The following is a 16,205-nucleotide window of genomic DNA, read 5'->3' as shown; positions in this document are numbered from 1 at the left end:
TAACTCACATTTAAATTTATATAATATAGAACATAGTTGTTAAAGCACTACGTGACAAGGCGTTGGAGGGCCTTCCGAAACGTGCCTGACAGATTTTAAAACATTGATATAGTTTCGTTCCCACTTCTCAAACCCAAGTGGACATAAACCAAGTGGCAGGGTTCATGGACACAACTGTCCACCCTAAAGTCCCCTTTGGTATATTGTAAGTTTGTAATGCAAACACAAAAAAGTTCACCCTATATATATATATATATATATATACGTATATAAATAATTGTTTTTTTTTTTTTTTTTTTAAACGCATATGAATCGTAAGGGTGGTGGAAAAGAGGAGACAAGGAGGCACAAGACACGGGGACATTCTTGAGACTGCTGGTTGGAAAAGGACACGTGGGCACAATTCGATAATTATTATCAACCAACTGTACTCTATTTTCTCTTTCCTTCCCTTTGTTTATAATTTTCACCATTATATTAAAGCCAAATAAACTGACCAAGGAAGCAAGTCGTAGAGAAGGGTTCACCGACTTTAGTTCCTTTGTCCCACAATGAAATCTTCTCCCTTTTTTTTTTTTTTTTTTTTTTTTTAATACAAAGGCAAGATCCCATGCATCACACTGTATATAAACATTCTACACAAACCCAAACAAAACATTACAAAAATCATTTAATCTCATATAATAATAAAAAATTCCAAGGGATTCAATACAATAAGGCGGTGGAACACCTAGGTCCTAGAAAAATCGTAGGCAACGGTTTGACAACTATACTATAGAAAGTAAGTAATCATATTACAAAAACAAGAAATTTAACACAACACATTGACTGTTAAAAAACATATACAATATGGAGACATACCATGAGGCAAGTAATAGTAATAGCACCAGTAACTGCATTGAGTTCACGAAGAACAAACTCCCTAAATGCATCCTTAGCCTGCCCATACAATACCTTTTAGTTTCAAAATATATAATCATGATGACAATCAAGAAAGAACTAGAAAGAAATAAATTAATAGAAGAATGGGCCATGATACATAGACTACAAAGAATATAAAAATGAATTTAATCACTCAAAAGTGAAGATGCAAGTAACTAAATGATCGGGAGGAGGGAAGAAAAATAGAGCAAATAACAACTTTTTCATTCAACATCCATCACAAATTGGGGATGATATTTTTTTCTTATTGGAGTATCAATATATATATAAAGCGAATTTCACTCCCCTCCCCTGGAGTTTTCATTTATTACACTCTCCTCCCTTGCGAAGTTTAAAATTACTTCCGTCCCCTGTAGTGTTAACACTGTTAGAGTTACATGCCAAATGACATTTTTACCCCCATCTCCTTTGTCTAAATAATATCCTCAAATCAATAAAGGAACCTTGCATACTAAAGTCGAACTCGTTACAAGGAGAAGGTTCTCAAGTTCTTGGCTTCCCTCTCATCTCTAGTGGATCCAAGGTAAGTACATCACCTGCAACTCCCCTCCCTCTTCTCTTATCTCATCTTCCCTTTTCTTCTCATCTCTTCTCCACTCCTCTCCTCTCCTCTCCTCTCCTCTCCTCTCCTCTCCTACTCTTTCTTTCTCTGACATTGTCCTCTGTCAAAGTGGGTATGCATGTTCATTATGGAGAGAATTTTTATATATAAATCTCTTCTGAATGAGTAGAAGTGTGAACTCATCCTCACTAAATTTATTGGGTATGCATGTTCATGGTGGGATGATGTACTGCATGCAAGGTTTGTCAAAAGACTTGGAGAAGGTTCTCAAGTTCTTGGCTTCTCTCTCATCTCTAGTGGATCCAAGGTAAGTACATCACCTGCAACTCCCCTCCCTCTTCTCTTATCTCATCTTCCCTTTTCTTCTCATCTCTTCTCCACTCCTCTCATCTCCTCTCCTCTCCTCTCCTACTCTTTCTTTCTCTGACATTGTCCTCTGTCAAAGTGGGTATGCATGTTCATTATGGAGAGAATTTTTATATATAAATCTCTTCTGAATGAGTAGAAGTATGAACTCATCCTCACTAAATTTATTGGGTATGCATGTTCATGGTGGGATGATGTACTGCATGCAAGGTTTGTCAAAAGACTTGGACCTGTTACCAATTAGGAGGTCATAAAGCAGATCCTGACTGAGAAATTTATTCCTCTTAATTATGAGAAGGTGATGTTTCATAAATTTCTTTTCAACAAGGCAACAAGGATTTGGATACCTACACCCTCGAATTCCACAAACTATCTTCAAGGTGTCGACTTCAGGAAACAAACCAGCAACGGATGATGCGATATATCAGTGGGTTGATGTGGCAACCATAGTTGTCAAGGCGTCGCCTAGGCATTTTTCCTGGGGCCTAGGTGACAGTTGCCTTGTTGCACTGCATGTCGCCTTGTGTTTTGACACTTATTTATGCCAAATATCATTTAAGTTCATTTACTTAAGATATTATTCATAAATAAGCAAATATCCCCTATTTGAATCCCATAAAAATAGTTTAAAAATCAAATTCCAAAATGATAAAAATTCAACCCCCCACTCCCAGAACAAAAAGTGGATTTTGGTTATAGGGATGATTTTCAACTTTTAAATGTTAGGGTTTTTCTCAATTATGAAAATTTTATAAATTCTATCATGTTAAAACATTGATAAAAACAAAAAATCTGGTAAAATAATATTTTGTTTTAATATCCATAAAATTATTTTCATTCAGGAGATTTTAACAGCATTCGCACACTTAAAAATAAGTTTGATCGGAGCATAACTTTGTCATTACAACTCAGATTTAAGTAATCTTAGACTTATTGGAAAGCTGGTTTTATGTTATAACTAATACAAAAAGTCTCATATAAAAATAAAATCATTTGACCAGTTAAACTTATTATAGAACAAAATCATTTCTCTAAATGTTGATTTTTTTATAACTTAATATGACTTAATGCTAATTTTTTTATGATTTAATATGGCTAAATGTTGATTTTTAATGACTTGCTTAATCTTGATTTTTTATGATACAAGGTATATATAGCCTACTAAATAATGTTAGAAAATAGGAAAAATAAAAATTAACACTTGGTTGCCTTGTTCGCCTTAAGGCGGGCACCTTCTCACTTAAATGCCTAAACAACCCTCCACCGCCTTAGTTCACCTTAGCGTCATGACAACTATGGTGACAGCAGCTCATGCCAAGATAGCCGAAGAGAAGTCCATTTATTGGAAGAGTATGCTCAAGACTCCTTCAGTTTATAGACCTCCACCACGTATGGAGGAAAAGAAGCCTGAAGCTCACATAGTTTAAGAAAAAATGTCAGAATTCAACAAGGATAGTGATTGGGTGAAGAACATCAGATATCATAGTTGTGGCGAGAAGGGTCACTACTCCAACAAGTGCCCCAATAGAATTTGTTCTATGAATGCAACAAAGAAGCAACCGAAAAAGAAGAGTGATGATGTTGATCCTGATTTACATCCTTATCCCCTCAATGCAGATGATATTGACTATGATGATGATGATGTCGAAGCTCATTCCACTAGTCTTACATCCTTCTCAAACAGATTAGTTGACAGGGCTCCTCTCTTCAGACAGAAGGGTACTCTTCAAACAGACTAGTTCGAGTACATCTATAGTTTGGGCCGTTCAATACCATGTATCCTGCTTGGTCATCCCATTGGCGCACTGCAACATTCTTCTAGGGTGACCTTGGCAATGACATGCATGTATTTTCTACGATGGTGAACGAAACACCATTAAGGGAAAGCAAGGTCGTATGTACTTAATGAAGCCACACGCACTATCAGACATGCCACGTCGGCGACAGTCTCCTGCACCAGTGACACGTCAACCTACTCTCCCTCTTCACGGAGTTATGTTCCCACCATCTGCTTCGAGATATGTGCCACCTCATCGACAAGCGATTTACAAGGGTATCCTGTGAGCATGACCTAACTCGATGGATTCCACTGCCAAACAAGCCTCTATCCGCTCCCGCATCAAATCTTCCAAAGTTGTTGTTTGCTGTCTCCTTGAAACCTGAGTTCTCGAAGCTAATGCCCCCCGCATTGCTGCTTCTATTGCCCCCCTCATAGGCCTTCATTTCCAACTATGCCCACTCCCCCAATGGTCGCATCTGGATCCTGTGGAACCCTCTCCTCATCCACATCTCCCTGTTTGCCTCGTCATCCCAAGCCATCCATTTCTCCTTCTCCTAACCCTTGGGTTCTCTCCTCTCCTTTTTTGCTGTATATGCACTTAATCGGGCCCTCGACAGAATCCCTTTGTGGTCTGACCTCCTCTCCTCCACCCACTCCTCTCTTCCCTGGGGCATCGGTGGGGATTTTAATGTGGTTAGGGCTTCCCACGAGAAGCTTGGTGGTATGCCCATCAATGCCCCCTCTTCGGATTCCTTCAATAATTGCATTGAGGATATCGAGATGGATGACCTTAGATGGACCGGGTCGAAATTCACCTGGCATAATCGTCGTAGTGGTCATGACCGGGTGGCTTGTAAACTCGACCGTCTTCTTGTCAATGAAGCTTAGCTCTCCGCATTCCCTGACTCTCCCGCCAGTTTCGACCTCCCCGGTATATCCGATTACTCCCCCATCTCCCTCTTTGCGCAACCTCACATCTCCTTTGGCCCCAAACCCTTCAAGTATTTTGACATGTGGTCCCTTCATAAGGGATTCCTTCCTTTGGTTAGGGATAACAGGGCCAAAAAGCTAAAAAATGTTAAAGTGATCCTCAAAGCTTGGAACTTGGCCACTTTTGGTAACATCTCCGATCAAGTCCTTCACTGCCAAGACAAGCTCAATCTTATCCAGTCTAGGCTCCAACTTGATCCTCTCAACTCCTCCCTGGCTGAAGAAGAAAAGTTGGCAGCCCTGGACCTCTCCTCCTGCCTTGACCAAGAAGAATCCTTCCTCCGCCAGAAATCCAGGATCAAATGGCTTGAACTTGGTGATTCCAATATGGCTTACTTCCACCTCTCCCTTAAAGTCCGTACTAATGCCAACTCCATTCTTAAGCTCATCTCTCGCTCTGGTTTGGATCTTACCTCCCTAATGACATCAAAGCTGAAGATGTCTCCTACTTTCATGATCTCTTCCACCCCCTCTACCTCTTCCTCGACCCTCCCCCCAACACCCTTAACAAATCCATCCTTGATCATCTTTTGCCATCCCTTCAAGCCATTCCCTCGGATGAGGAGATCCTCTCTGCTGTTCTCCACCATAAGTCCAACAAGGCTCCGGGTCTGAATTACTTTAGTATGGGATTCATCTCCACTTGTTGGCATATCATTTAGGATGACCACATCTTTGCCATCCGCAGCTTCTTCCTCAACCCTCCCAAATCTCTAACATCAACCACTCCTTCCTTTGCCTTATCCCCAAAAAGGACGTAGTGCAAAGCATGACGGATTTCAGACCCATCTCCCTCTATAACCTTCTTTGTAAGTTTATTGCCAAGATCCTGGCCAAAAGGATCCAAAAGGTAATCGACTCCCTCATCAGTCCAAATTAGTCTGCATTCATTGCTGGAAGAAGCATATCGGAAAACATCATCCTTTGCCATGAGATCGTCAGAGGTTTCAATCGCAAATCCCACTCTCCTGCAGCCCTTATCAAGGTAGACATTCACAGGCGTTTGGTTCAATCCGTTGGGATTTCATCTCCTCTGTCCTCCTTCAAATGTCTTTCCCCCCTCCTTTGTTCACTGGATCCACTCTTGCATTTCCACCCCCTGGTTCTCTGTCCTCCTCAATGAGAGTCCTGCAAGATACTTCTCTACGGTTAGCATCAAGCAGGGGTGTCCCCTCTCCCCCTTCATCTTCTGCCTTGCCAAGGAAGCCCTCTCTCACTCTATCCAATCCTCCACTGATCATCACCTAATCTCCCCCATCCCCAAATGTAAAGCCCTTATGCTTACCCACATGGCTTTCGCTGACAATCTCATGATCTTCTCCAAAGCTGATCCTGCCTCCATTTTTAATATCATGACCTCCCTTCGGTTTTTGGAGTCCCTTTCTGGCTTGAAAATCAACCTCCTCAAATCCAACCTCTTTCTTTCGGGAGTCTTGGACACCCATTGAGCCCACCTGCTTGCCATCTCTGGATTTGCCCCTGGACCCTCCCCGTCAGATACCTGGGCCTCCATCTCATCTCCTCTCCTCTCTTTTACCCCCACACCATTGCTACACCATTCTTGATTCTATCAGGAAAAGGCTTCACCTTTGGAAAGGCAAGCTCCTCTCTTATGCAGGTCGCCTTGTTCTCATCATATCTGTCCTCTAATCCCTCTACCTCTATTGGTCAAGCATCGTCCTCCCTTCTTCCACCTCTAAAGCCACTGATTCTCTCCTTTATGCCTTCCTTTGGAAAGGGAATGAGATCACTAGATTCTTCCACCCCATGAGCTGGTCCAATGTCTGTCGTCCCAAGCCTGAAGGAGGTTTGGGACTCCGCAAAATCAAGGACATCAACTCGGTAGCTATCCTTAAGCTCATTTGGAAAATCATATCCAAGCAGAAGAGTATTTGGGTCTCTTGGCTCTACTCGACCCCCCCTCAAAAGAGATTCCCTTTGGACTGCCTCACTCTCTACTGATGCTTCCTGGATCTAGAGATGCATTCTTAATGCCAGATCCCAAGCTCTTTTTGCTATCTCTTGCTCCATTTGAAATGGCTCTTCCACCTTGCTCTGGCTCGACCCTTGGCACCCCGCGGGCATTCTCCTCCCCTAGTCTCCCCTAGAATCATTTCCTCCATTAGTTTAACTCGATCTGCCACCGTTGACTCCATCCTCTCTCCTAGTGGCTGGTCCCCTCCTCTCCCTCCCACCCTTGCCGAACCTCTGGTCTGCCCTCCCCTCATTCCCCTTGGGCACCGAGGACTACATGATAACATCAATTGGCTACCTTCCTCCTCGGGCCGTTTTTCCTCTTCTTCAGCCTGGAGCTTTACCCGTTCCAAAGACCCTCTTACACCCTGGCGAAATCTCATCTGGTTCAAAGGGCACATCCCTCACCATAGCTTCACCACTTGGCTAGCTCTCTCCTACTGTCTCCCAACTCATTCTTTCCTTAACTACTGTCACATCTAGGTTCCCACCTCCTGTTGTCTGTGTTGGCATGGAACTGAAGATGTTAACCATCTTTTCTTCTCATGCCCTTTCTCTGCCCCCATCTAGAAGAAGGTTCTCTACTCATGCTAGCCCTCCACTCGTTCCATCCTTCTCCTCCCCTATGAATGGATCTGGGTAGACATCACCAATAATGGCTCCACCATATGTGACAGTTGGGAAACTTGCTTTTTGTGCCACCATCAACCACCTTCGGATGGAAAGAAATCTACGTAGATGGCCCCTCAACTCCCATTCCTTAGAAGGGATTTGGAAGGCCATCTACTTTGATATTTCTTCCAAGATTAGATCACTTAGCCACCGCCCGGTTCGTGACACCCCAAGGAACAGGCTCATTGTTGTCTCCTGGGGTCATTCATCTTTCATCTCCCCCGCCCAAATGGATGTCTCCTATAGTTAGTCCCTTAGAGGGTTGATTGCCCTCCCCCCCCCCCTCTATTCTTCCCCTTGTATATTCTTCTCGGTAATGAATTATTTATTCATCCAAAGAAATAGGTAACACCCATTTTAAGAAGTTTCATGAAAAATTCCTTGGAAGAATATGAAATGTTAAGAGTTAACATAAGATATCATCATGATAAATAATCGATTTAAAAATTATTATAAATTGCCACCAAACAAACTAATATTACCTGAAGTGCATTAACTGCCGATTTCATAATTATTTCAGGGATAAAGAATAAACATGTTAACCATGCCCATGAAATAAGTTTCCTACAAAAAAGGCAAGGACATCAATCAATGGATGCAACAGCAACAGATCCAGTTCTCCAACTCCCAACATAAGGTCAGGAAAAAAAAAACCCCTTAATGGATGCTGTTTGGAAGGAAACAAACCATTCTAAATCATGCCATATTGCTACAAACGTGAATATAACCCACACATTGAGTAGCTTTTTGCGAGAACCACCAAGAGGAATGTACAAGTACCTAAAATAACAGGCACCAAAATAATAATTGTCACCCAGGGGCACTTTAAAGGGTTTTTATTTTTTTTTGGGGGGGGGGGGGGAAGAGGGTGTTGTGAAAAGACTACAAGAGAAGGACCTGACAAGCCATTTGTTGAAGGAAGCATGCCAATTTTTCCAAAAGCTTTCCAAGTCATAGCAATTATTAATACATCGTGGCATATTCTCAGGGGTCTCAACACCTCCAACCTATGATCAACAAGTGTCAAGGAACAACCACAATTTTTTTTTAGATGAATAAATAATTCATTACCAAGAGGAGAAGAAAATACAAGGGAAAAAGAGGGGGGGGGGGGCTTAAGCCAACATAGGCCAAATATAAATACAAAAACAAAAACTAAACACCACTAGCAATTTACAGCAAAAGGAGGGGGGGGGAGGAGAGCCAAATCCAAAATGCCATCAAGTAGGGTCGATGAGGTCAATCTAGAGGTTCCAAGATGCAATGATGTGGGAATTTCTTGAGGTGATGTGGACAGGGCGGGTCTGGAGGGTTGAAGCTTTGGAAGTGACATCAAAGTAGATAGCTTTCCAAATCTTATCTGGAGATCGGGATTTGGAAGTCCATTTACGGATGTTACGTTCCATCCAGAGGTGGTTTAAGCACAAAAAGCCAGTTTACCAACAGAGTCATAAGATATAAAAATCAGAGGTCATGTCACTCCAGTTCCATTCCCTATCAAAAGGGAGAATGATTCTTCTAGTCGGCCAGCATTTGTAAAGGACATATTTCTAGATGAGGGAAGAGAAGGGGCATAAGAAGAAGAGATGGGGGATATCCTCTTACCTTGAGGACAGAGGCAACAAGAAGGGTTGGCTGGGATATGTCGGTGAATAAGAAAAGATTGGGTGGGGAGGCAATTGGACAGGCATTCTAAAGAGTGAAGCTATGGCGGAGAATGTGGCCTTTGAACCAAACCACCTTATGCCAAGGAATTACCGGGGATGGGGTTCGGATAAAAGACCAAGTGGAGGCGGAGGAGACGGTTCCAGTAGGGGAGGGGAGCCAGATACATTTGTCATCTCATCTTCTGTGACCAGGGGGAAGGGGGGAGAGAGGACCATAGGTCAAGAAGAGGGGGGCGAGGAGGGAGGGGACCGGCCAGTGGGAGAAAGAATAAAGGAGACTAAGGCAGTTGAAGGAAGGCTAGAAGAGTAGATGACTCTAGGAGAGAAGAGGTGAGAAAGGATGCCAGAAGGATGCCAGGGGTCCTTCCAGAAGGAGAGACTGTCTATTACCAATAGAAAAGGAGATGACAGAGAGGGCAATGGGTCTATGATCAAGGATCTTTCTCCAGATCCAAGAGGCATCAATAATGGAAGGGTATATCCAATCAACCCAAAAGCTTTTATGCTTGGACACAATCTTCCAAATGAGCTTGAGAATACCAACGGAATTGGTGTCTTTGATTCTTCTAATCCCAAGACCACTTTCGACTTTAGGAAGGTAGACCTTCTCCCAACTTAGGGGCCTTAGGAATTTGGAGGAATCAGAGCCCTTCCAGAGGAAAGAGCAGAGGAGACCTTCGAAGGATTTGATGACGGAGGCTGGGAGGCCAAAGGTACCAGACCAATATAAATTCATAGACTGGAGGACCGATCTAATCAAGGTAAGGGGCCAGTGAAAGAGAGAAGTTTGCCTTTCCAGAGCTGGAGCCTTTTCCTAAGGTAGTCCAGCATGGAGGCACAATGATGGGAAGAGAGTCTGGAGGAGATAAGGGGAAAGCCCAAGTATTTAACAGGCAAAGAACCAAGCGGGATACCAGAGAGCTCAGAGAGGGCATCACGGACATCAGGGGGGACACTGGAGATGAAGATATTGGACCTGAGGAGGTTAATGCTGAGACCCAAGATGGATTCAAAGGATTGGAGAGTGGTCATGAGAGTGGAGATAAGAGGATCAGTTATGGAAAAGATCATGATGTCATCGGAAAACGCCAAGTGAGAAAGGAGAAGGGATTTGCATTTTGGGATGGGAGAAATAAGGTGGAGGTCAATGATGGATTGGATGGATTGGGAAAGGACTTCCACGGAGAGAAAAATAGGGGAGAAAGGGGGGCATCCTTCGCAGAAACCACAGCCGGAGGGAAAATATCCAGCCGGGCTTCCACTCACCATGATGGAGAACCGAGGGGAGATGCATGCAAAGATCCAATGAACAAAAGATGACGAGAAATGCATTTGGAGCATCACATTAGAAATGAAATCCCAACTGATGGTATCAAAAGCTTTGTGGATGTCAATCTTGAGGAAGGTCGTCGGGGGCATGGGACTTGTGGTCAAAACAACAAACGATCTCGTGACAGAGAATACTGTTGTCAGAGATGCTCCTTCCCGCAATAAAGGCCGATTGATTGGGATTGACTAGGGAGTCAATTACTTTCTAAATCTTGTTGGCTAGGATTTTGACAATGAACTTGTAATGGAGATTGCATAGAGAAATTGGTCTGAAGTCATTCATAGAAACCACACCTTCCTTTTTGGGGACGAGAAAAAGGAAGGTATGGTTGATCCCCCCAATTTGGTTCGAATTGTAGAAGAAACTACGCACCGCAAAAATGAGGTCATTTCTGATGGTGCTCCAACAGGATGAGAAGAAGCCCATATTGAAGTTATCAGGGCTCGGAGTTGTGTTGGACTTATGGGATAAGATGACCGAGATGATTTCCTCCTCATTGGGGATGGATTGAAGAAAAAGGAAGATATTCCTCGGGGACAAACTAATTAAGGAGATTATGGGGAATGGGGGTGAGGGAAATTGGGAAGGGGCTGAAAATCCTCTGGAAGTGGGAGATAGCTTCCGAGTTGATAAGATCCGGGGAATAAAGATCCATTCCAGAGGAGGAGATTAGCTTCAGGATGGAGTTGGCATTGTTTTTAGCTTTGAGAGACCGATGGAAATAAGCCGAGTTAAAATCACCTGATTCAAGCAATTTGATGCTGGCTTTCTGACGAAGGAAGCTTTCTTCTTGATCAAGAAGCAGGGATAATTCTGAAGCAGTAGCTTTCTCGTCCTCAACGAGGATTGGGTTGAAGAAATCCTGCTGAAGTCTAGATTGAATGGTATGGAGCTTGTCCCAACCAGAGGAGACTTGAGAGATGTTCCCAAATGTGGAGGAGTTCCAGAGCTTTAGGGTAACTTTCACACTCTTGAGTTTTTTGGAAAAATCAAGAAGAGGAGAGAGGGAACAAAGGGTGTGAATGTTCTAAGTACTATGGACAAGAGAGTGGAAGTCCGGATGAGAGATCCACATGTCAAAGAACTTGAAAGGCTTTGGACCAAAGGAGCAAAAGGGGAGGACATGGATTGAGATAGGTCTCGGGCAGGCCGAAGCAGGCGTGAGAAGAAGGGAAAGATTCAAGCTAGGCTTCATTAACGAGGGCCCTGTTAAGTTTACAAGCCACACAGAGATTACTAGATCTTCTGTTATGCCACGTGAGCTTGACACCAGACCGTCTGAGATCGGTGAGATTGAGATCATCAATACAGTCATTAAAAGAATCCATAGCCTGAGTCAATGGGGTTGCCCACTACTTTTCATGACTGAACCGAATGACATTGAAGCCCCCAGCAATACCCCAAGGTTTGGGGCCTATGGAGTTGGCAAAGGAAAGGTCATCCCAGAGGGGAAGCCTGAGAGAGGCCTTGTTATGAGCATAAACAATGGAAAGAAAGCAAATGAATGGGCCCGAGTGGTGGGAAATAGAGATATGGACGGTTTGAGCCGAGGAGGAAAGACAAGCGATGGTAAGGAAGGTGGGATCCCAAAGAATCCAAATCCTACCATTAGGACTATGCAGGTAATTAGACAAGAAGGACCAACTGGGAGCAATTGACGAAGCAATACGAGAGGCATTGGCTTCCAAAAACCTGGTTTCTAGAAGACAACAAAGGTTGGACTGGGAGGAGTGAATACATGATCTAATTTCTGCTTGTTTAGCCGATGAATTGAGACCTCAATCATTCCAGATGGTCCAAGGAATCATTGGGAACCAGAATGAGTGGGTAACAGACGCTTGGATGAGCTACGAGGGGTGGTGGGCATAGGAAGACCTAAGGAGGAAGATGGTCGACAACTATAACCAATGACAGGAGTGGTGTTTGATGGAGGAGGTTTTGGTTTTTCGTTTTCTAAGGTTCAAGGAGGGGGCTTTGGTGCTAGGGATGGGAGAGGGATTAAGGTTAGTGGAGAGGTTGTGGTGGTGGTGGTGGGCAGGGGTCTCATCCAAATGGGTGTCCAGAGAAGCATTCTGAATTGTACAAAGAGCAGATGCACCATTGCAGATGGAAAGATTTCCAGTGGCCGTGGGGCTACAACTGATCTGAGGGCTGCAGCTGATGGTGTCCAGAGGTCCAGAGGAGTAGAGCATCACAGAGGAAGGTTCTTCAGGGCCTTCAGAGGCCAAGCCGTAAGTAGTATTCGGAGCAGAGGGCAATTTCAGGTTCATGCAGGGGTCGAAGAGGCCTTCCAAGGCTAGCACTGGCGGAGAGCAATTTTCCGGGATAGAGGGATGAAGCAATTGGGCCTTCCAAGGCCTAACGAGACTCAGAGTGGATAATCACGGTGTTGTTGATGGCTTGACTGTCGACTGAGGCAGGCAAGATAGCAGGCAAGGCATCATGCAAGCTTGACGGAGGTAGAACTGAAGTTGAAGATGAGAGCTTGGTCACAGCAACAGATGGGATCGAACTGGGTGAAGCATCGGTGGCGACGGACGAAGGCGAGGTGTGGCAGTAAGGGTTGCCACTGATTGCAGAGGTGGCCATTGAGAGTTGGGCAAGAGGTAACAGCGCCGGGTGGATAAGATGGAGTTAATGGGTTAGGTGGGTCGGGTTGTGGGTTAGAGTAGTTTGGTTGGTTAAGTGGGTTGGTCAGGTTGTAGAGATTCCCTGGGTAAAGAGGGTGGTCCGATGGGTATTTTGAGAATTGATTAAGCATATGGACATGGAGAAATTGGCTTAAGGGGACAAAAGCCGGTCGGGGTTGGACCGGTTTGGCTGAGTGGAGGGAGATTGTATAGAAAGCGAAGGTAAGGAGTTAGGAATTTCCACCAGAGGCAGAAATCAAAGAGGAGGTTACGGTAGCAGGGAGTGGCAGCAAAGGAGGCAGGGAGGGTTTTGGGATGAGAGAAAGATCATCCAAGGGCAGCGGCTGTCCGATCTGGCTATTAGGAAGCTAAGTATCCAATCGTGGAAGAGACTGCATATAGGCCATGGTGTGGATCTGACATCTCCAGAACAAAGAAAGGGTTGTGACCATCAGGTAAAGACTCCGGCAGAGGACCAGGTGTCCTAGGGTTGGTGTCCATCTTCGGAAGAAGGCCTGAAGCATTTTCCGGCAACATATGGTTTCTATTCCTTCTTTTCTTGTTCCTGCTTCTGATGACAATATGATCCTTGGAAGCATCCGGCTGAGTGAACATTTGAAGGGGCTTCATTAACGGTGGGATTTTGATTGCAGAGGTGAGAAGATTTATGCCTAAAGCATTTGCAAAGCATAGTGGCAGGGGGCACCCATTCATAGATTGCTTCTTGGGCGAAAGAGTGATCTTTTCCGTCCATTACATCAACTGAAGAAGGGAGGTCATGTCCGGCTTGCACTTCAATACAAATGAGGGCAAATGAGAGCATGTCCATAGTTTTGTTCTTTTATCCGAATATAATGGCTTGCCGATGAGAGAGCTGACAATGCTGAGTCCCTTAACACAGCAGTAATGGAGGGCAAGATTGGGGAATGTAGGATGATGGCTCGGTTTTACTGAAAGATGTTTGAGCATCCCATTGTCTCACAAAAATGGGTTTCTTCCCAAAGTACCAGGGGCCTCCATCAATGGCAAAAGCTTTGTCCAATTCAGCGTCGAAATTGAAGATGAAGGTCCCATTGTCAAGCATGTAGATGGACACAGAGCACATATGTTTCCATTGCTTTAGTAGGGAAGATTTGACTAAGGAGAAAGGGGGTCTGCTTCCCAAAAAGGTACCAATAATGCAGTTCTTCCATTTTAGGATTTCAGAATCAAGAAGGCCAGGAGGACAGAGGCCGACGGTGGAGGATTCATGGATGACCAGACGGTGGAAGTAGAGGGTATGTCCAGCAGAGGGAGGGATGGAGGAAGAGGGGATAGATTGGGGGGGGGGGGGGGAGGTGGTGACAACAGAACTCCAGGAACAATTATCCGGAGGAGGCAGCGGCTGGGGGAGAGAGGGGAGAGGCAATAAGGAATCAGGCGGGGAAGGGGGCATAGGTTTGGAGGTTACGGCATAGGCATTGTTACGGGGGGGATAAGGTATCAGGCAGCGGCTGGGGGAGAGGGGAGAGGCAACCCGGAACAACCAAAATTAATTTCATGCAAACTACCAAAACGCTTCACACATTGATACTGATAACACGGTAAGCATAATCCAGACCACCATGATCCACCCAAACAGAAAACATCTCTGATGCTAGACTTAGTCCATCCAGCAAAAGAATAAGGCTATACAAGAGATTCAGGAAGGAAAAATGAAGGGGAAAAAAATGAGTTAGTCAACATAGCACATACCAATGCCCAAAACCGAAAATAGCGCCAGATTAGAAAAAATTTAAGCCAAATAAAATTAAGGACCTGCCAAAATGGAAGATATTGTTATTGGCAATTCAACATTAATAATGCAACGCAAGCTTTCACATAAAAAGATGCTAGGAGAAGGCATACATAGAGGATCCTAAGAGAGGAAATAATGATCATTTCAAAATACAGCTTTTAAGAACATTGTAAGATATTAAGGTTTGGTGCACTATGATAATCATGACAAGTAAGGGCTCGATTAAGATTGCTTCCAGAAACCCAACAATACAGTGTACAGGGAAGGAAACATTCCAGAACAATCCCAAAGCAGCCCCAAGTTATTGATGGGAACTTCACTCAAGGCAGCAAGGAACATAAAACATTATTGGAACATTAATAAGACAACTAAATAAACTTACTATTTTAAGTTTGTTGACAAGGGTACAAGTGACAGAACCTGACACCAGGACACAATGATGGATAAACTGAACCTTAAAATTAGGAAAGAGAGTCACATTCTACATCAATCAACTGGACAACCAACTAATTGCAGAGATTCAAGTTAGCAAATAATACTGTCCAATGTGACGCCATAGAAAGAAGCAGATGTTAACGAAACTTCTGATTTCATCAAGCAAAACTCCCACAAACACCCCTCTGACCCTGGATTCCACTGTTAGAATTCATAGATATAACTTCAACCCTAGTTGGTCTCTGTCATCTTAAGGGCAAGACTTCTGATCAGCATTCTCTCCTCTTAAGTCCAAAAGTTAGGATGTAGCTCTTTGATTGAGTGTAGCATATTTAGGATGAGTGCGATGGCAAATTTCCCGCAACCACCTCCAATTTTTTTTGGCATATTGCTGGTTTGTTGTTTGGACTCTTGAATCAAAACCAACAATGCTGCTGCTAGTGTTTATTCTTTAAGTTCTTGAATCCTAGGTTGGTCCTTCTGCTTAGTAAACTTTAACCCTTCAATTCTTCATTAAATTACAAGTTGAGGTGTTTTCTCGACCAGCAGCTTATAGTGTTGATTTTGCTTTAATTAGTTTCCCTTTCTTAAAGAGATCCCCATATTTGTACAAGATCTTGATTATTATTCATAACTAGGACTCTCCAATGCAATCTAGCTAACTACACAGATTCATTGACCAGCTGATTTGTTTATACATGTGATAATAAATTTCTTTTTCAAGTACTCTTGGAAGGAAATAGTTCTCTCAACCAACCAGCTTATATATTTACTCCGATATAGCATTGTTTGAGGTTTAGTTTAATAGATCGGTTCCTATAGCATCTAATGGAGATTCTTGAGTTTATTTCTCCCCCCTCAACCCTACAACAATAACAACAAAAATAACATAGCGATCGATTATGAGGAATAAATTGGTCTGTCTAGTTGACAGGCACTCTATATTTCTAATGAGTGAAAGTCAGGTACAAGTACAATTATATCCCTATGGACTGATTACCCTTATACCCATATTACACCCATTATTACAATACATAGCCTTATCCCAACTAAATGGGAATGGCTACACGGATCTTTACT

The 16,205-nt window shown here is 43.5% G+C and overlaps 1 protein-coding gene across 4 annotated transcripts in view; it reads right to left on the bottom strand.

Annotated features, from left to right (window-relative positions):
* The window catches only part of LOC122058117 (membrane-bound O-acyltransferase gup1), an 80,404-nt gene that overhangs the window by 6,340 nt on the left and 57,859 nt on the right, over positions 1 to 16,205 (bottom strand). For 3 of the 4 annotated variants that reach the window (XM_042620605.1, XM_042620606.1, XM_042620608.1), the window contains 5 exons: positions 14,648 to 14,710; positions 8,184 to 8,293; positions 7,974 to 8,066; positions 7,769 to 7,850; positions 862 to 939 (listed from right to left, as the gene is read on the bottom strand). In XM_042620605.1, the coding sequence (XP_042476539.1) occupies positions 862 to 939; positions 7,769 to 7,850; positions 7,974 to 8,066; positions 8,184 to 8,293; positions 14,648 to 14,710 (426 nt within the window). The remainder of the gene's footprint in view (positions 1 to 861; positions 940 to 7,768; positions 7,851 to 7,973; positions 8,067 to 8,183; positions 8,294 to 14,647; positions 14,711 to 16,205) is intronic. The other variant, XM_042620607.1, reaches the window with a different exon arrangement.

The sequence above is a fragment of the Macadamia integrifolia genome, chromosome 12 (genome assembly GCF_013358625.1).
Source record: "Macadamia integrifolia cultivar HAES 741 chromosome 12, SCU_Mint_v3, whole genome shotgun sequence".
NCBI lineage: Eukaryota > Viridiplantae > Streptophyta > Magnoliopsida > Proteales > Proteaceae > Macadamia > Macadamia integrifolia.
The sequence above is the reverse complement of the archived record's forward strand: the minus strand, read 5'-3'. Positions and strand labels throughout refer to the sequence as shown.